Source organism: Microcaecilia unicolor, chromosome 2, assembly GCF_901765095.1.
Source record: "Microcaecilia unicolor chromosome 2, aMicUni1.1, whole genome shotgun sequence".
Classification (NCBI taxonomy): Eukaryota; Metazoa; Chordata; class Amphibia; order Gymnophiona; family Siphonopidae; genus Microcaecilia; species Microcaecilia unicolor.
In genome coordinates, this window is record NC_044032.1 from 507533059 (window position 1) to 507549053 (window position 15995).

The following is a 15995-nucleotide window of genomic DNA, read 5'->3' on the forward strand; positions in this document are numbered from 1 at the left end:
TGCAACAGGGTTATGCCTTATCTGCAGTACTTTTTAACATCTATTTGAGGCCTCTGGGACATCTGCTGCATTCATTAGGAGCTTCTTTCCGCCTTTACACAGATGATATTCAGTTTTTCTTTCCTGTAGTTTCCAGTGTGCATGATGGTGTTCAGAGGATGCAGAATGTTTGAGGAGGTTCAGTTATGGTTGCGGCAGAATTGCCTGAATGTGAATAAAACAGAATTACTTTTTGTAAGTGCTAGTTCTTCTATTGTATTTCTGGATTCAGTTTTTTTGTCAGGTAACTTTGTAAAAGTATCGACTCAGATGTGGATTCTAGGTGTATTGATCGATTCTACATTATCTTTTTGACTGCAGATTCAGCACCTGATTCGAACTTCATTCTTTAAACTACATCTTTTGAGTAGACTGTGTAGTCTACTTCCAGCAGTAGATTTTGTGAGAGTAGTTGAGGCTATAGTGCTGACTGGTCTTGACTGCTGTAATATTGTCTATTTGGGACCACCAGCAACTTGTATTCACTCCTTGCAAATTGTACAGAATTCAGCCTTGTCTTTGGTTTGTTGAAATATGATCATATTTCAGCATACCTAAAGCGGTTGAGATGGCTACCGGTAGAGCCTAGGGTGAAATTTAAGTTATTGATGTTAGTTCATCATGCTTTGTTTCATGATACTACTGTGTATTTGAAGAATGCTATTCAGACCTATACTCCACAAAGACAGTTACAGTTAATGAATGCTGGAAATTTAATTGTGCCTGCAATGAATAAGTTTCACTTGGATGTGACTAGGAAAGGGTCCTTTCAAATGCTGACCCTTCTGAGTGGTATTGATTGCCAGTTGGACTGTAGCATGAGACTCATTTGTTGGCATTTAAACGTCAATTTTTTGTTCTTGGCCTTTTCTGCATTTGCTGAATAAGTATAAGGCTGAAACTTTGGACATATTAATTGCCTGTTTATGAACTACGAAATAAGTCAAAATGTAATTTCTTTGGTATGTTTCGAGTTGTATGTTTTATGTGTTTTATGTATGTATATTGTACCTGGCCCTGGATAAGGGTGGGTTACAAATAACGAATCTAAATCTAAAATCTAATAAATCTAGATTTCTTAAAGCATCACCTCACAATTAAGACTCATACAGATGGTTTTGCAAAACTTAGAAACCAAAACTCTTTCTTATGTGAAGGATTGCTTATTATGATGCTTGAAGTCCAACGGAAAATAAAATACAGCAGATTAATGTTGAATGCAAGTGCTCAAGTCAAAAGAAATAAAGGTATCCATTGAGGGCGTTTTGTTGGCAATTAAAATAAGTAGGCCTGTGCTTTATTGTTGAGGATATTAGTGAGCACATAGGAAAGTATGTGTGAATATCAGAACGCTGTCAAAGTAAAAATTATGCCTTGAACTTCTCAAAGTTATGTCCACAAATTTGAACTCTGCTTATAATAAGTTGCGCAAAAGAAATTTTTGTGCACATGAGCCTCTCATCCCTCCATATCACAAATAGCTCATTTAAATGTTTAAACTTAAATGATTTTATTTTACCTACAATTTAGAAACACTGATAAAGCAAAGATAATTACCTGTAGCATACATTCTCAGAGGACAGCAGGCCATTCATTCTCAAACGTGAGGATGATGCCATCCACGTTGCCCAGTGCAGAGCTTAAACAAGCTAATACAGCTTTAAGAGCATGCACAGCATCCCCACTGCTCATGGGTGAGTGCTTTCCCGCCCACTACAAGAGCACAGGACCCATAAAGTACAACATAGCATGGAATCCACTTCAAGGGGAGGTGGGATGGTATGTGGAGTATGAATGGCTTGCTATCCTCAGAGAATACCTGCTACAGGTAAATATCTTTGTTTTCTCCGAGGACAAGTAGGCCATATTCTCACATGTGGGAATCCCTAGCTACCAGGCTCACTGAATACAATAACTGTTGGTCAATTGGGCCTCGCAATGGTGAAGCAAAATACTGATTAACCTGAAACTATATACATCTGGGCGAGAGTGCAGCCTGGAACAGAACAAAACATAAGGGGGTGGCGTTGGATTCTAGAACCCAAACAAATTCTGCAGAACTGTCTGTCCAAATCACGTCGGGTACCCTGCTTAAGGCAGTAGAGAGATGTGAATGCATGAACCAAAGAACACACTGCAGCCTTGCAAATTTCTTCAGCGGAGTTTGACCTCAACCGGGCTACCGACACAGCTATGGCTCTGACATTGTGAGCCTTGACATGACCCTCAAGAGTCAGCCCAGCCTGGGCATAAGTGAATGAAATGCAATCTATCAGCCAATTGGAGATTGTGCATTTCCCAATGGCAACCCCCATTCTGTTGGGATCAAAAGAAAGAAAAAGCTGGGTGGACTATCTGTAGAGCCTAGTCTACTCCAGTAAAAGGCCAATGCTCGCTTGCAGTCCAAGACATGCAGTACACTCTTGCCAGAATGGGCATATGGTTTGGAAAAGAATGTTGGTAGAACGATCGATTGGTTCTGATGGAACTCCGACACAACCTTAGACAGGAATTTGGGGTGTGTGTGGAAAATTACTCTGTTATGATGAAATTTAGTGTAAGGTGGATCTGCCACTAGGGCTTCAAACTCGCTGACTCTGCGAGCTGAAGTAACAGCCACCAAAAACAGGACCTTTCAGGCCAAGTACTTCAGATAACGACAGGAATTCAGCAGCTCAAAAGGAGCTTTCATCAGCTGGGTCAGCACAACATTGAGGTCCCATGACACAGGGGAAGGTATGACAGGGGGCTTTGCCAAAATTAAACCTCTCATGAAGCGAACAATAAGAGGCTGTCCAGAGATGGGCCTACCTTCTATAAGACAATGGTAAGCACTACAATGGTAAGCACTAATTGTGCCAAGGTTAACCCTTACAGAGTTGGTTTTGAAAAGGACTCAGAGGTGTAGAAATTATTCAAGCAGGGTCTGAGTAAGGCAAGATAGGGGACCAAGAGCTTTTCCCTCATACCAGATGGCAAACCTCCTCCACTTGAAAGAGTAACACTTCTTTATGGAATCTTTCCTGGAAGGCAGCAAGACGAGGCACCCTCAGGAAGATGCAAGGAAGCAAATTCTAAGCTCTCAACATCCAAGCTGTGAGGGCCAGAGACTGCAAGTTGGGATGCAAAGAGATCCCTCATTCTGCATGATAAGGGTCGGAAAACACTCCAACCTCAAAGGTTCTTTGGAGGAGAACTCCAGAAGAAGAAGGAACCAGATCTGCCTGGGCCAATATACAGAGATTAGAATCATGGTTCCTTGGACTTGCTTGAGTTTCAGGAATCTTCCCCACGTGAGCAATGGGAGGATATGCATACAGAAGACCGGTCCCCTAATGAAGAAGGTAGGCATCCAGTGCAAGTCTGTCGTGAGCCTGGAACCTAAACAGAACTGAAGGACTTTGTGATTGAATTGAGTGACAAAGAGATCCACTGAGGGGTGCCCCACAGTCAAAAGGTCTTGCAGGCAACGCCCAAGTTGAGTGACCACTTGTGCGGTTGCATGACTCTGCTCAGTCTGCCAGGATGTTGGATTTCCCAATTTGGTAAGTGGCCTTGAGAAGCATTCCATGCGGGACTGCCCACTGCCACATTTGGATGGCCTCCTTTCACAGTGGGCGTGATCCAGTATCCCCCTGCTTGTTGGAGAACTACATTGCAACCTGATTGTCTGTTTAAGTATAAAATGGTTGGACACCCGCCTCTGAAAATCCTTACAGCATTTGATTGCCCATAGCTCCAGCAGGTTGATCTGAAAATCTGATTCTTGGGCTGACCAAGCACCCTGGGTGTGAAGCCCATCCACATTAGCCCCCCACCCCAGGCGGGATGCATCTGTCGTCAGCACCTTCTGGGGCTTAGAAATTTGAAATGGAAGTCCCACAGTCAAATTGGATTGAATTGTCCACCAAAGTAAAGACTGAACCAGATGACATCTGCTACATTCCCCGAGACTTGGCACCATTGCAAAGCTAGGGCCCACTGGGCTCTTCTCATGTGAAGATGTACCATGGGCATGACAAAGACAATAGAGGCCATGTGGCCTAATAACCTCAACATCTTCAGAGCTGTAACCTGCTGACTGGATCAGACTCGAGTGGCAACAGTGACCGTCCTCAGTACAGGGAGGAAAGCCCGTGCCTGCTGTGTGTCTAGTGTTTCTTAGGGCTCCGATGAACTCCAATTGTTGAACAGGATGTAGATGGAACTTAGGGTACTTTAAAACAAACCCGAATAGCTCTAACACCCAAATAGTTCTCTGCATGCACTCCTGAGTACAATCCTTCAACATGTCAATCGGCCAGATAGAGGAATACATGGACAACCAGTCTGCGTAGTGACGCTACGACTACTGCAAGATAATTGGTGAAAACCCTGGGAGCCGATGCAGGATCAATAGGCAACATGCAGTACTGGAAGTGATGTGTCCCCATCCGAAATCGAAGATACTTCAGTTAATCTGGAAGAATCAAGATATGAGTCTAAGTATCCTTTAAGTCCACAGTGGAGGAGTGGCCTAGTGGTTAGGGTGGTGGACTTTGGTCCTGGGGAACTGAGGAACTGAGTTTGATTCTCACTTCAGGCACAGGCAGCTCCTTGTGACTCTGGGCAAGTCACTTAACCCTCCATTGCCCCATGTAAGCCGCATTGAGCCTGCCATGAGTGGGAAAGCGCGGGGTACAAATGTAACAAACAAACAAAAAAAAAAAAGCATAGCCAATTGGTTTTCTGAATCAAGGGGAGAAGGGTGCCTAGGGAAATCATCCTGAACTTTTGACCAAGAATTTGTTCAGGGCCCTTAGGTTTTGGATGGGACACATTCCATTTCTTTTTTTGGGCACAAGGAAGTATTTTGAATAGAATCCCTGCCCTTCTTCCCCTGGTGGAATGGCCTTGACCACATGGGCCTTCAGGAGGCTGTCAGTGGGCAATCTGGTGGTTTTTGATTCCAATGTAGGGCTTAACAGAGACAGACTATTTGGAGAACCCACTGGTCGGTTAAAAGGGGCTCCCTTCCTTGGAAGATATTCAGCCTCCACCCCCACCGATAGGCTGTCTGTCTGGGATGGCCACTTTTACTGTGGCTTTGCTCTGCTACAGCCAGTCAAATGCTTGTCCCTAGCTTTGACTGCTGAGCTGGCCGGGCATTGGGCACACGCTGTTGACGAGAATAAGAACACTGGGGCTGAGCCTGCTGAGGCTGGCAAGAAAGAGTGTGCATACATCTCAGAGTAGTAGGGACCCCTCTTCAACGTGTCCAAAAACCTCATAGATGAGGAAAGTGCAGAAGACATCCAGCTGGAGAGAGCGTCAATGGGGTCAGTGTATTTCTTGATCAGGTCAGCGACCTCCTCGCCCTTGTCTCCATAATGATTATTTCCCTGGCATGTGGAATCTACCAACCTCTGCTGGACCACAGGGTCCAAGTCAAAGAAACGCAACCATGACAGTATGTATCACTATACTCTGGGCAGAGATCCTGGATGCCACAAAGGTGTCATAGGTGCTCCTGGCCAAGAACTATTTAGACTCCTACTGCTTCTTGACCAACTGGCAAAGAGATTAGGCCTGCTCCTATGGAAGAGAATCCGCCAAATCAGACATACTTGTACACAAAGTTCTGCAAGTATAGGCTTGTGTAGAACTGGTCAGGCTGAATATAGGAGATGAGCAACGAAACCCGATACATCTTCTGTCCAAAAGAATCCAGGGTTCTAGCTCCACTGCAAGGAGTGCTGAAGCATAGTCTCTAGAACTCCTGGGTCTTAAGCGCAGATTCTACTACCAAGGAATGATGAGGCAACTGAGGATTGTCAAACCCTGGGGAACTCTGGATCAGATAAATGGTAACTATCTTCTTGGGCAGGATAAGGACAGACAGAGGGAATTCCCAATTCCTCACATGAACATCTTTCAGGATCCGGTGACGGGGGAATTGTCACAGCCTCTCTAGGAGATTCATAGACCAGGACCTCATACATCTTAGCCCTGGGCTCGTCCTCAGTCTTCAAACAAATGCAAATAGCGGCTGCCATTTCCCATACAAAACCTGGAAAGGAAAGGCACTCAGGTGGAGACTTCCTCCTTTCCTCTGGAGGGTGTGGATTCTCATAGGTGTTAGCAAAGAACTCCTCACTGGAGGGCCAAAAACAAGCCTGCCTTGAAACAGAGAAGCCATGTCCTTGAGAAGGGCATCGAGGTGTCGGTTTCAACCTCGACTCTGGCAAAGCTTCCTCCACCAAAGTCGAGGGAGTGCCAACATAGCAGCTGTTGACACTGGTGATCCACGTGACATCAGTGCTGGAGACCTCACCGCAGGCTGAGGGATCTGTGGGGAAGAAGCAAGAGGCACGGCTGATGCAAACACCCCAGACGCCAATGCATGCTGTCGTAAAAACCCCGCCATGAGCTCATGCAGCATGGCCCGGATGTGCTCAGAGAGGCCATCGAGAAAGGCTGGGGTGTCGGTTCAGAGAGCGATAGACTGCTGAAATGCAGGGGTCAAGATGGGTGCCTGGTCCTGGCAACGTGGAGACTAGCGGATCAGAACCTCCTGTATGGAAGGGAAATGGTCCTCCTGGCGCCAATGCTTCTTGGAGACCAAACACGGAAGACATCACGAATGAGCATCTTTGTCACAGATGTTTCTATTACACCGGGTATAGAGCTTAAAGCCACTGGGAACCCTCAACGACAAGGAAAGGAAAACAGCCATGGCCAAATCAAATGGCTCGATGGTGACAGAAAAAAAAGGAGCAAGCACCAGAAAAATAGAACCCGACCGGAGCTCAGGCCTAAGCTGGCCTACCAAGCGTGGTAAAACAAAGAAAACTTAAGTGGAGAAAAACTGAACTAAAACTATAAAGTAAGGATGAGGAAAATGTGCTAAAGAAAACAAAACAAAAATCAGGGCAAAAAACCCTGAAGGGAAGGCAAAAAAAAACAAACAAACAAAAAAAAACAATACTCATGCACCAGACGCTGTGAGGAGTGTGGGACAATTGCGTTCAATCCTCACTGCAGATCAGAAGAGAATTATGGTCCCGTGCTCCTGCGGTGGGTGGGAAAGCACTTGCACATGTGCAGTGAGGACACTGCATGTACTCTTAAAGCTGTATTAGCTTCTTTAAGCTCCGCACTGGGCAACATGGATGATGTCCCCCTCACATGGGAGAATATAGCCTACTTGTCGTCGGAGAATACATATTACTTTATTATAATCATAACAAAGAAAACTGAACACCTTGCAAAGATGTCCATCTTAATAATTTCTAATGCACAAATAAAGTCACTTGAGGATGCTGTGGTAATGTTCTATAGCAGTACCTGAACTACTGAACTGAGCAGACTTTACTCTGAGAGTTTGCAGAATGGAGAAGAGACTGCTTATCCTCTTCGGGATATTTCACTAGTTCTGCCCTGACAATGTGCTGTCAGCCAGGTGCCAACATAATGGATATGCAGCAGGAAAGGAATTAGGAAAACAAGAAAAAAGAAAAGACAAGAAAAAAAAATGAAGACTAGGTTTAGTGGATGCATAAAAATGAACATTACAAATGAAATTACATCAACAAGAGTGACAAATATATGATTAATAATGTATTTTATAATGTTCATGCAGAACAAAAATTATTCTGAATCCAAACAGTGAAAAAGGACATTTATATACTTCATTCCTCATTATTGATTCAAAATATATGTTCCTGCAAGCCTCTGAGTCAAACCAATAGTTTTCACTCTCTCCATGTAAATATATCCACAGTCACTCTAGAGCAGGGGTAGGCAACTCTGGTCCTCAAGAGCCGCAGGCAGGTCAGGTTTTCAGGATATCCACAATGAATATGTAGGAGATAGATTGCAAGCACTGCCTCCATGGTATGCAAATCTATCTCCTGCATATTCATTGTGGATATCCTGAAAACCTGACCTGCCTGCGGCTCTCGAGGACCGGAGTTGCCTACCCCTGCTCTAGAGTAAAACCTAAATAACACCTCAAAGGATATATAAATGCATACTGTTTTCCAACCTTATATTTCTCACATTTTATCATCAAAACATAAATGTATCAACTGAAACATGTATGGCTTAGAAATCAGAAGTTGCTCAGTGGCTCAATCAAGAATTATGCACTGGCAGATGGAAGACTTAGGTTCCATTCTCAGATTATGTTTTTCACTCCTCAGCTTGGCCAGAGCTGAGGCTCCAATGGAGGGCGTCCCAATCACCATGGAATAGTGAAACCTAATGATTAGAGGGCCAATGATTGCAGGATTCTGAAAGGAATCCTAGTGTGTGCTTATTGGCCAGGGACTGTCACTGCAATGACTTGGCTAGGTAAATTGGTGGGGGATATTAAATAGGGCAAAATTCCCAAGGAGAAAACTGCTGGAGCCAAAAATAATAGAGTGGAGGAGTGGCCTAGTGGTTAGGGTGGTGGACTTTGGTCCTGGGCAACTGAGGAACTGAGTTCAATTCCCACTTCAGGCACAGGCAGCTCCTTGTGACTCTGGGCAAGTCACTTAACCCTCCATTGCCCCATGTAAGCTGCATTGAGCCTGCCATGAGTGGGAAAGCATGGGGTACAAATGTAAAAAAAAAATAAAAAATAAATAAAATAAAGTTCACTTCTAAAATGTCTTGCAAATCATTTCTGGAAAAAAGTAAGTACAGCAATAGAATGCCTGAATTTTGTGGAGAAACATTGTCTGTCTTTAACAGTGTCTGACAACAACTCAATGAACCTGAAGGAAATGGTCTATGGCTCCATTACTTTCCTTTTCATAAGTGTAACTTACCTTCTCTTTCCTCTCCCTTTTTTTTGCCCTCCATGGTTGTAACTGTAACCTGGCCCCCATAAATTTTAATCTCTGAATTTTTGTATCTTCTTGGTTGACAAAAAAACATTTTAGTGGAATAGCCTAATGGTTAAGAAAAGCAGGCTGAGAACCAGGGAATTTAGGTTTGAATCCTACTCTCACTCCTTGTGATCTTGGGCAAGTCACTTATCTTCCATGGCACAAACTTAGGAGGCAATTCTCTAACTGTGAACCATGCGTTAAGTACCATGATGAACACAGATAGGCATCTGTGCACATAGATGCCATTATACAATAGTGACTTATGTGCACACAATGTTAGGTGAACTTACTTACTTACCCCAAGTCCATGGCAAGCATGAGTGCACCTAAGCCCTACAGATATAACTTAAAACATATAACATATAACTTATAGAACATACAACATATAACAAATAACTAACAGTGGGGTCTTTTTACTAAGGGACACTAATGATTATCATGCACTAAATAAGACATCCATTATATTCCTATGGGTGTCTTATTTGGCGCATGCTAAATCTATTATTGCACCTTAGTAAAAGGACCCCAGTATTTTGTCGGGTACATGCATATATTGGAGACATGCCCATGCAGTTACATGCTAATGCACTTACATGCTATTTTAAAGAATAGTGTGTAGTGTGCATATGAGCATAAGTGCCAATTATTTTGGCACTTACAAGTATGTAGTTATAGAATTACCCTTCACAATCGTAGGCCCTCTAGGGACAGGAAAATACCTACTGTACCTGAATTTAACTTGAACTACTGAGAAAGGTGTGAGCTAAATCCAAATCCATTTTGACGTACTAATTGAAAGGTGGTTTAGCAAGCATATTAAACTAAAACAAAAATAAACCAGTGCGTCATAAAACCTGTGTGCTGTGCAATGTAAGGGGACTCTATTCTAGAGCTTTCCTAGAATGCTTCGGAGAATATGTGGGTATTTCCCATGTATCATCAGACCTGTTGTCCTCCAGATGGTTCTACCAATGGAACAAATAGAAAAAAAACTCCTCCTAACAGATGTCAAACTGATAATGTGGTTCACTGCATTGCTTTCATCATAAAGCAGCTACATCTAAGCAAGAACCTTTTTCTCAGATGGAAAAGGCTTACCATGACCCATACAGGTGGGACTATTTATTCATGTATTTAAAAATATTGTTTCTCAAGATAGGTGTTCAATGTATGGTACAAATCAATAGTCAAATAATCAATACTACAAATAATATTCTGAAACTGACAAAAGGACCATTAAATCCAAATTGTATGCTAACACTACAGTTGTACAAGTACATTCATAATACACTCTGGCAATAACTACATATTGATATATAGGGGCTCATTTTCAAAGCACTCAGAGGTATATTTACTAAGGTGCGCTAGCATTTTTAATACGAATGTAAATTTAAGGCATGTTAAACGCTAACGCGCTTATACATTTCTATGGGCGCGTTAGTGTTTAACATGCGTATACCATTTACGCATGTTAAAAATGCTAACGCGCCTATAACGCTGCTTAGTAAACATAGGTGTCAGACTTATAAAATTCCATAAGTTACTATGGAACTTTGTAAGCCTAAGTGCTTTGAAAATATGCCTCACAGTACACCATACTCAACCCATTAATACTCCATAGATATCCATAAACTATAAAGCACTGACAAAACAAAACTCTGGCTACCTAGCTAAGGGTTATGTTCAAATATTAAAGGGGAAGATACAAAATAAGCAATGCTAATAAACTACAAAATATCAAATTCTCTTTTTATACCAAAGGCAACGATTAAACAACAGGCAGCCAGCCAGCCAGTTGGGAATGGAGTTGAGGAAAAAGCCTCTGTCCCCCCACAATGATGCATCATTCTCAACCACTTTCCCAGTCCTAATCCTTGATCTTTTTCACCCTCCTACACACTTCTTTCCTCCAGTCTTCTTCTGAACCTGCTCAGCCAGTGTCCTCTAAACTCCTATACATACAACTGCCAGCCAGTCATCACTGTGGAAAAAAATAAGGAAGAGAATCACTGGCAGAACAGCAGGAGTTTTGTTGCTGAGGATGAGAACACGGAAAAAGATGATACAGACAGTATAAGACTACTCGAGTCTACATATCTATGCTACCCAGATAGTTTGTCTTTGAAAATCAGCCACAAATTAAGCACAGCTATATGATGAAAATTGCCTCTTCAATATTAAAGAATTTGGAAGGAATACCCTCAATCAAATTATGATGGGAGAGCAAGCAAGCAAAAATCACATGCAGTGGAGGTGCGATGATTCCTATGGAAAGTAGTCAGGTCAAGGAGAAAGGAGTAGGACAAGTGGGCTCTATCCAAACACAAGAGAGTCGTTTGATTGTTCCTCAATGACTATGCTAGTATTATATATGTTTTAGTATTTTATAGACTCCTGATGCAGGCGCATCTGCACCGAAACACGACAGCTGTGTTGAGTCGTTTGATTGCTCCACAGTAAAGATTTGGAAACTTATACATCTTCCTTGTGTTTGGATAGAGCCCACTTGTCCACTACCTTCTCCTTGACGGGACAGCAAGCAAGTCAGAATATGAGGAAGATGGTGACCAAAACCAGGGCTTTTGGTTTTGGTCAAAACCAAATCTGCAGGTGAAATTTGCTGCTCAGTTTTGGGGGGTTGCGGCAGTCATTTTGAGATTGGAACCGGCATGGGCAGGAGCAATCCCCAGTCACTCCTGCCCATGCCAGTTCCAATCTCAAAATGGCTGCTGCCACGGAAGGGGTGGAGCCAGGAGGGCATGATCCAAGAAGAATAAAAGCCAAGGGCACAGCTAAGTTGGAGGGGCCCAGAGGGAAACAGTGACGCCAAACTGCATTTGCCTCCACTAGTCAGGTAGGCCAAGTTCAACTTGGAACCTTGCAACTGGATTTTGACTCAAATAACTGCTAGAGACTACATCGGTAACTCTGAGGAACCAGGCCAGAGACAAGTAAAGCATATTGAAATGCTGAGAGACAGCAACGTATGCCATGGCCCTGTAGGAGCAGGCCATTGGAGAAACTTATGCCTAAGGAACATTTTTGTGTTGATTTTCTCTCCCCCACCTGTGAATGGAACAGGATCCCTCCCCAATACGTATAACTATACTTTCCTTTACCTGCATCCATTGTGCGGCTCCAGTTTGTCCTGGCTGTAGGCTTGCCCTCACTCACTTTACCACACAAGGTTTTGGTAGTGGGATAGGAGCTTACCCTGCTAGAAGCCAGAATCCTTAGCTCCTGGGTACTGGGCCTTGTAGGACTACCACACAGAAACACTGGCCAAAAGGGTCTAGCCCTATCCTAGTGAGGAACTGGGGGAGGGGGGGAGGAATATAGTAATTGCTGGATAGTAAATGCTGAGGATGCTTGTGGCTGAAGGGAAGAACTGGGGTACTCTGCTCCCATATGTGCTGTCTGGGAGGTGCCCCAGAGTTCAACAGGATTCTCTCCATTAGAGAGTCCTAGAGGAATCCTGGATGTGGTTCAGGAAGCCTGGGAAGAGGAGTATAGCCCAGGGAGGAACCTGGTTAAATATGTTTTCACCATGTAGGAGATGCAGTCAGACTCTGCTTAGAGAAGACTTAGTTGGGGCAAGCTCGAGCCTACAACCAGGCAGCCATGCAGAGAACCTTCCATCCAGGGGAAAAATTCTTAGTTCTTCTCCGTCATCAGAAAACAAACTTACAGAAGTGGCAGGGGCCTTAAGAAATAGTAGACAAGACAGGACCTTTCAATTATAAGGCAGCCCAACCCGACAAAAGGGATAAGGCAAAGATCTTCCACATCAATCTGCTAAAGACGTGGATTCCAGTGACTATGGCTCTAGTCCAAGAGGATAACTTCAGATTAGAGGTTCCTGAAAGTCCCAGTGGGTGAACAGCTCTCAGCTGACCTGGAACAGTTGTTTCGCCAGAACCAGGATGTGTTTTCTAGAGTGTCGGGCCAGACCTACAGTGGTGGAAATAAGTATTTGATCCCTTGCTGATTTTGTAAGTTTGCCCACTGACAAAGACATGAGCAGCCCATAATTGAAGGGTAGGTTATTGGTAACAGTGAGAGATAGCACATCACAAATTAAATCCGGAAAATCACATTGTGGAAAGTATATGAATTTATTTGCATTCTGCAGAGGGAAATAAGTATTTAATCCCTCTGGCAAACAAGACCTAATACTTGGTGGCAAAACCCTTGTTGGCAAGCACAGCGGTCAGACGTCTTCTGTAGTTGATGATGAGGTTTGCACACATGTCAGGAGGAATTTTGGTCCACTCCTCTTTGCAGATCATCTCTAAATTATTAAGAGTTCTGGGCTGTCGCTTGGCAACTCGCAGCTTCAGCTCCCTCCATAAGTTTTCAATGGGATTAAGGTCTGGTGACTGGCTAGGCCACTCCATGACCCTAATGTGCTTCTTCCTGAGCCACTCCTTTGTTGCCTTGGCTGTATGTTTTGGGTCATTGTCGTGCTGGAAGACCCAGCCACGACCCATTTTTAAGGCCCTGGCGGAGGGAAGGAGGTTGTCACTCAGAATTGTACGGTACATGGCCCCATCCATTCTCCCATTGATGCGGTGAAGTAGTCCTGTGCCCTTAGCAGAGAAACACCCCCAAACATAACATTTCCACCTCCATGCTTGACAGTGGGGACGGTGTTCTTTGGGTCATAGGCAGCATTTCTCTTCCTCCAAACACGGCGAGTTGAGTTCATGCCAAGAGCTCAATTTTTGTCTCATCTGACCACAGCACCTTCTCCCAATCACTCTCGGCATCATCCAGGTGTTCACTGGCAAACTTCAGACGGGCCGTCACATGTGCCTTCCGGAGCAGGGGGACCTTGCGGGCACTGCAGGATTGCAATCCGTTATGTCGTAATGTGTTACCAATGGTTTTCGTGGTGACAGTGGTCCCAGCTGCCTTGAGATCATTGACAAGTTCCCCCCTTGTAGTTGTAGGCTGATTTCTAACCTTCCTCATGATCAAGGATACCCCACGAGGTGAGATTTTGCGTGGAGCCCCAGATCTTTGTCGATTGACAGTCATTTTGTACTTCTTCCATTTTCTTACTATGGCACCAACAGTTGTCTCCTTCTCGCCCAGCGTCTTACTGATGGTTTTGTAGCCCATTCCAGCCTTGTGCAGGTGTATGATCTTGTCCCTGACATCCTTAGACAACTCCTTGCTCTTGGCCATTTTGTAGAGGTTAGAGTCTGACTGATTCACTGAGTCTGTGGACAGGTGTCTTTCATACAGGTGACCATTGCCGACAGCTGTCTGTCATGCAGGTAACGAGTTGATTTGGAGCATCTACCTGGTCTGTAGGGGCCAGATCTCTTACTGGTTGGTGGGGGATCAAATACTTATTTCCCTCTGCAGAATGCAAATAAATTCATATACTTTCCACAATGTGATTTTCCGGATTTAATTTGTGATGTGCTATCTCTCACTGTTACCAATAACCTACCCTTCAATTATGGGCTGCTCATGTCTTTGTCAGTGGGCAAACTTACAAAATCAGCAAGGGATCAAATACTTATTTCCACCACTGTATCTTGCAACCCATGACATCGCTGAGCCCAGATTGGTTGTCTGGCAGTCCCCATATCAGATCCTGGAAGCCCTCTGGAAGATGAACACTGTCTCCAAATTGGAGACATACCAATTGAAAGGCTTGGAGGAGCCCGATTCATCTCAACACTAGACTTGATCAAAGGCTACTGGCAGGTATCCCTCACTCTGGCTGCCAAGGAGAAGACAGCCTTTTCAACATCCAAGTCTGTTCCAGGTCAATGTATTACTTTTCAGCCTTTATTGAGCTCCAGCTACCTTTCAATGCCTTTTTGACTGCCTACTAAAGCTGAACATGGCAACGTGGCAACCTACTTAGACGACATGGTCATTTGCAGCACAGATTGGCGGGACCCACTTAATCCATGTGGAAGCAGTACTGGATAGTTTAAGGACAGCTGGATTGATGGCAAATGTGAAAACATGCTTCCTGGAAGGAAAGGAGGTCCAATATCTAGGGTACTTTGTCAGGAATGGACAAATGAAACTCCAGATCCGGAAGGTGGAAGTGATCACGCAAGTGCTGGTACCACAGTCCAAGAAGAAAATGTGAGCTTTCTTTCGGCTTGTTGGGTACTACTAATGCTTCATGCGGGGGTTTGCTAAGAAAAAGGAACCACTATCTTACCTCCTGCAGAAGGCGGCCCCTAAGAAAGTGCATTGGAGATCCGAGCTGGATGCTGTTTTCCACACCCTGAATAATGGCATCTATTCAGAGCCAGTGCTGGTTACCCAGACTTCATCCAGCCATTTGTGGTATGGATGAATGCATCAGACGTTGGGCTCGGGGCAGTCTTAGCCCAAGAAATGGACGACAAATACTTGGTGGCGTATATCAGTCAGATGTTGTTTCCTAGAGAGGAAAACTACGCAGTGATTGAAAAGGAAGCGCTAGTGGTCAAGTAGGCCTTGGAAAAATTCCAGTATTATTTGCTGGGATGTCACTTCTTGTTCATCATGGACCATGAACTCCTCATGTAGAGGAGCTCACCACAAAGAATCAAATGCATGCATCATATGGTGGTTTCTCAGTTTCCAGTTCTTCAGTTTTGAGGTTCAACATCAGGCATGCCAAGCTCATACCAATGCTGATTTTTTTGTTGCGGGAGGTGGACCTTGACATGGCAGGCACAGCTAAGCTGAGAGGGAGGGTGTGTGAGGGAGTCTATGGGACACTATCACTTCCCCTTAAAAATACTCCCACACAGCATCAGAGCTACCTTAAAATAGTTCTACCCAAGACAGGAAATGTAAGCAAATCAAATCAATTAATGTGAACGGGAAGGAAGAGAGGAGGGTCGCCTCCACCTACCCTCCTCTCTTCCTTCCCGTTCACATTAATTGATTTGATTTGCTTACTTTATTTATTTTTTGTCTATTAGATTGTAAGCTCTTTGAGCAGGGACTGTCTTTCTTCTATGTTTGTACAGCGCTGCGTATGCCTTGTAGCGCTATAGAAATGCTAAATAGTAGTAGTAGTAGTAGTAGTAGTCATCATGGACCATGAACTCCTCATGTAGAGGAGCTCACCAC

General features: G+C 44.0%; 1 protein-coding gene across 5 annotated transcripts in view; it reads right to left on the bottom strand.

Moving 5' to 3' along the window:
- The window catches only part of RAB28 (RAB28, member RAS oncogene family), a 269956-nt gene that overhangs the window by 21544 nt on the left and 232417 nt on the right, over positions 1 to 15995 (bottom strand). For 2 of the 5 annotated variants that reach the window (XM_030191193.1, XM_030191189.1), the window contains one exon: positions 10460 to 10878. The exons of 1 other annotated variant lie outside the window; for it this stretch is intronic. In XM_030191193.1, coding sequence (XP_030047053.1) covers positions 10876 to 10878 — 3 coding nt within the window. In that variant the 3' untranslated portion in view covers positions 10460 to 10875. Of the gene's footprint in view, positions 1 to 132; positions 205 to 7365; positions 7470 to 10459; positions 10879 to 15995 lie in introns of those variants that run through there. 2 more of the 5 variants (XM_030191191.1, XM_030191190.1) reach the window with 2 other exon arrangements.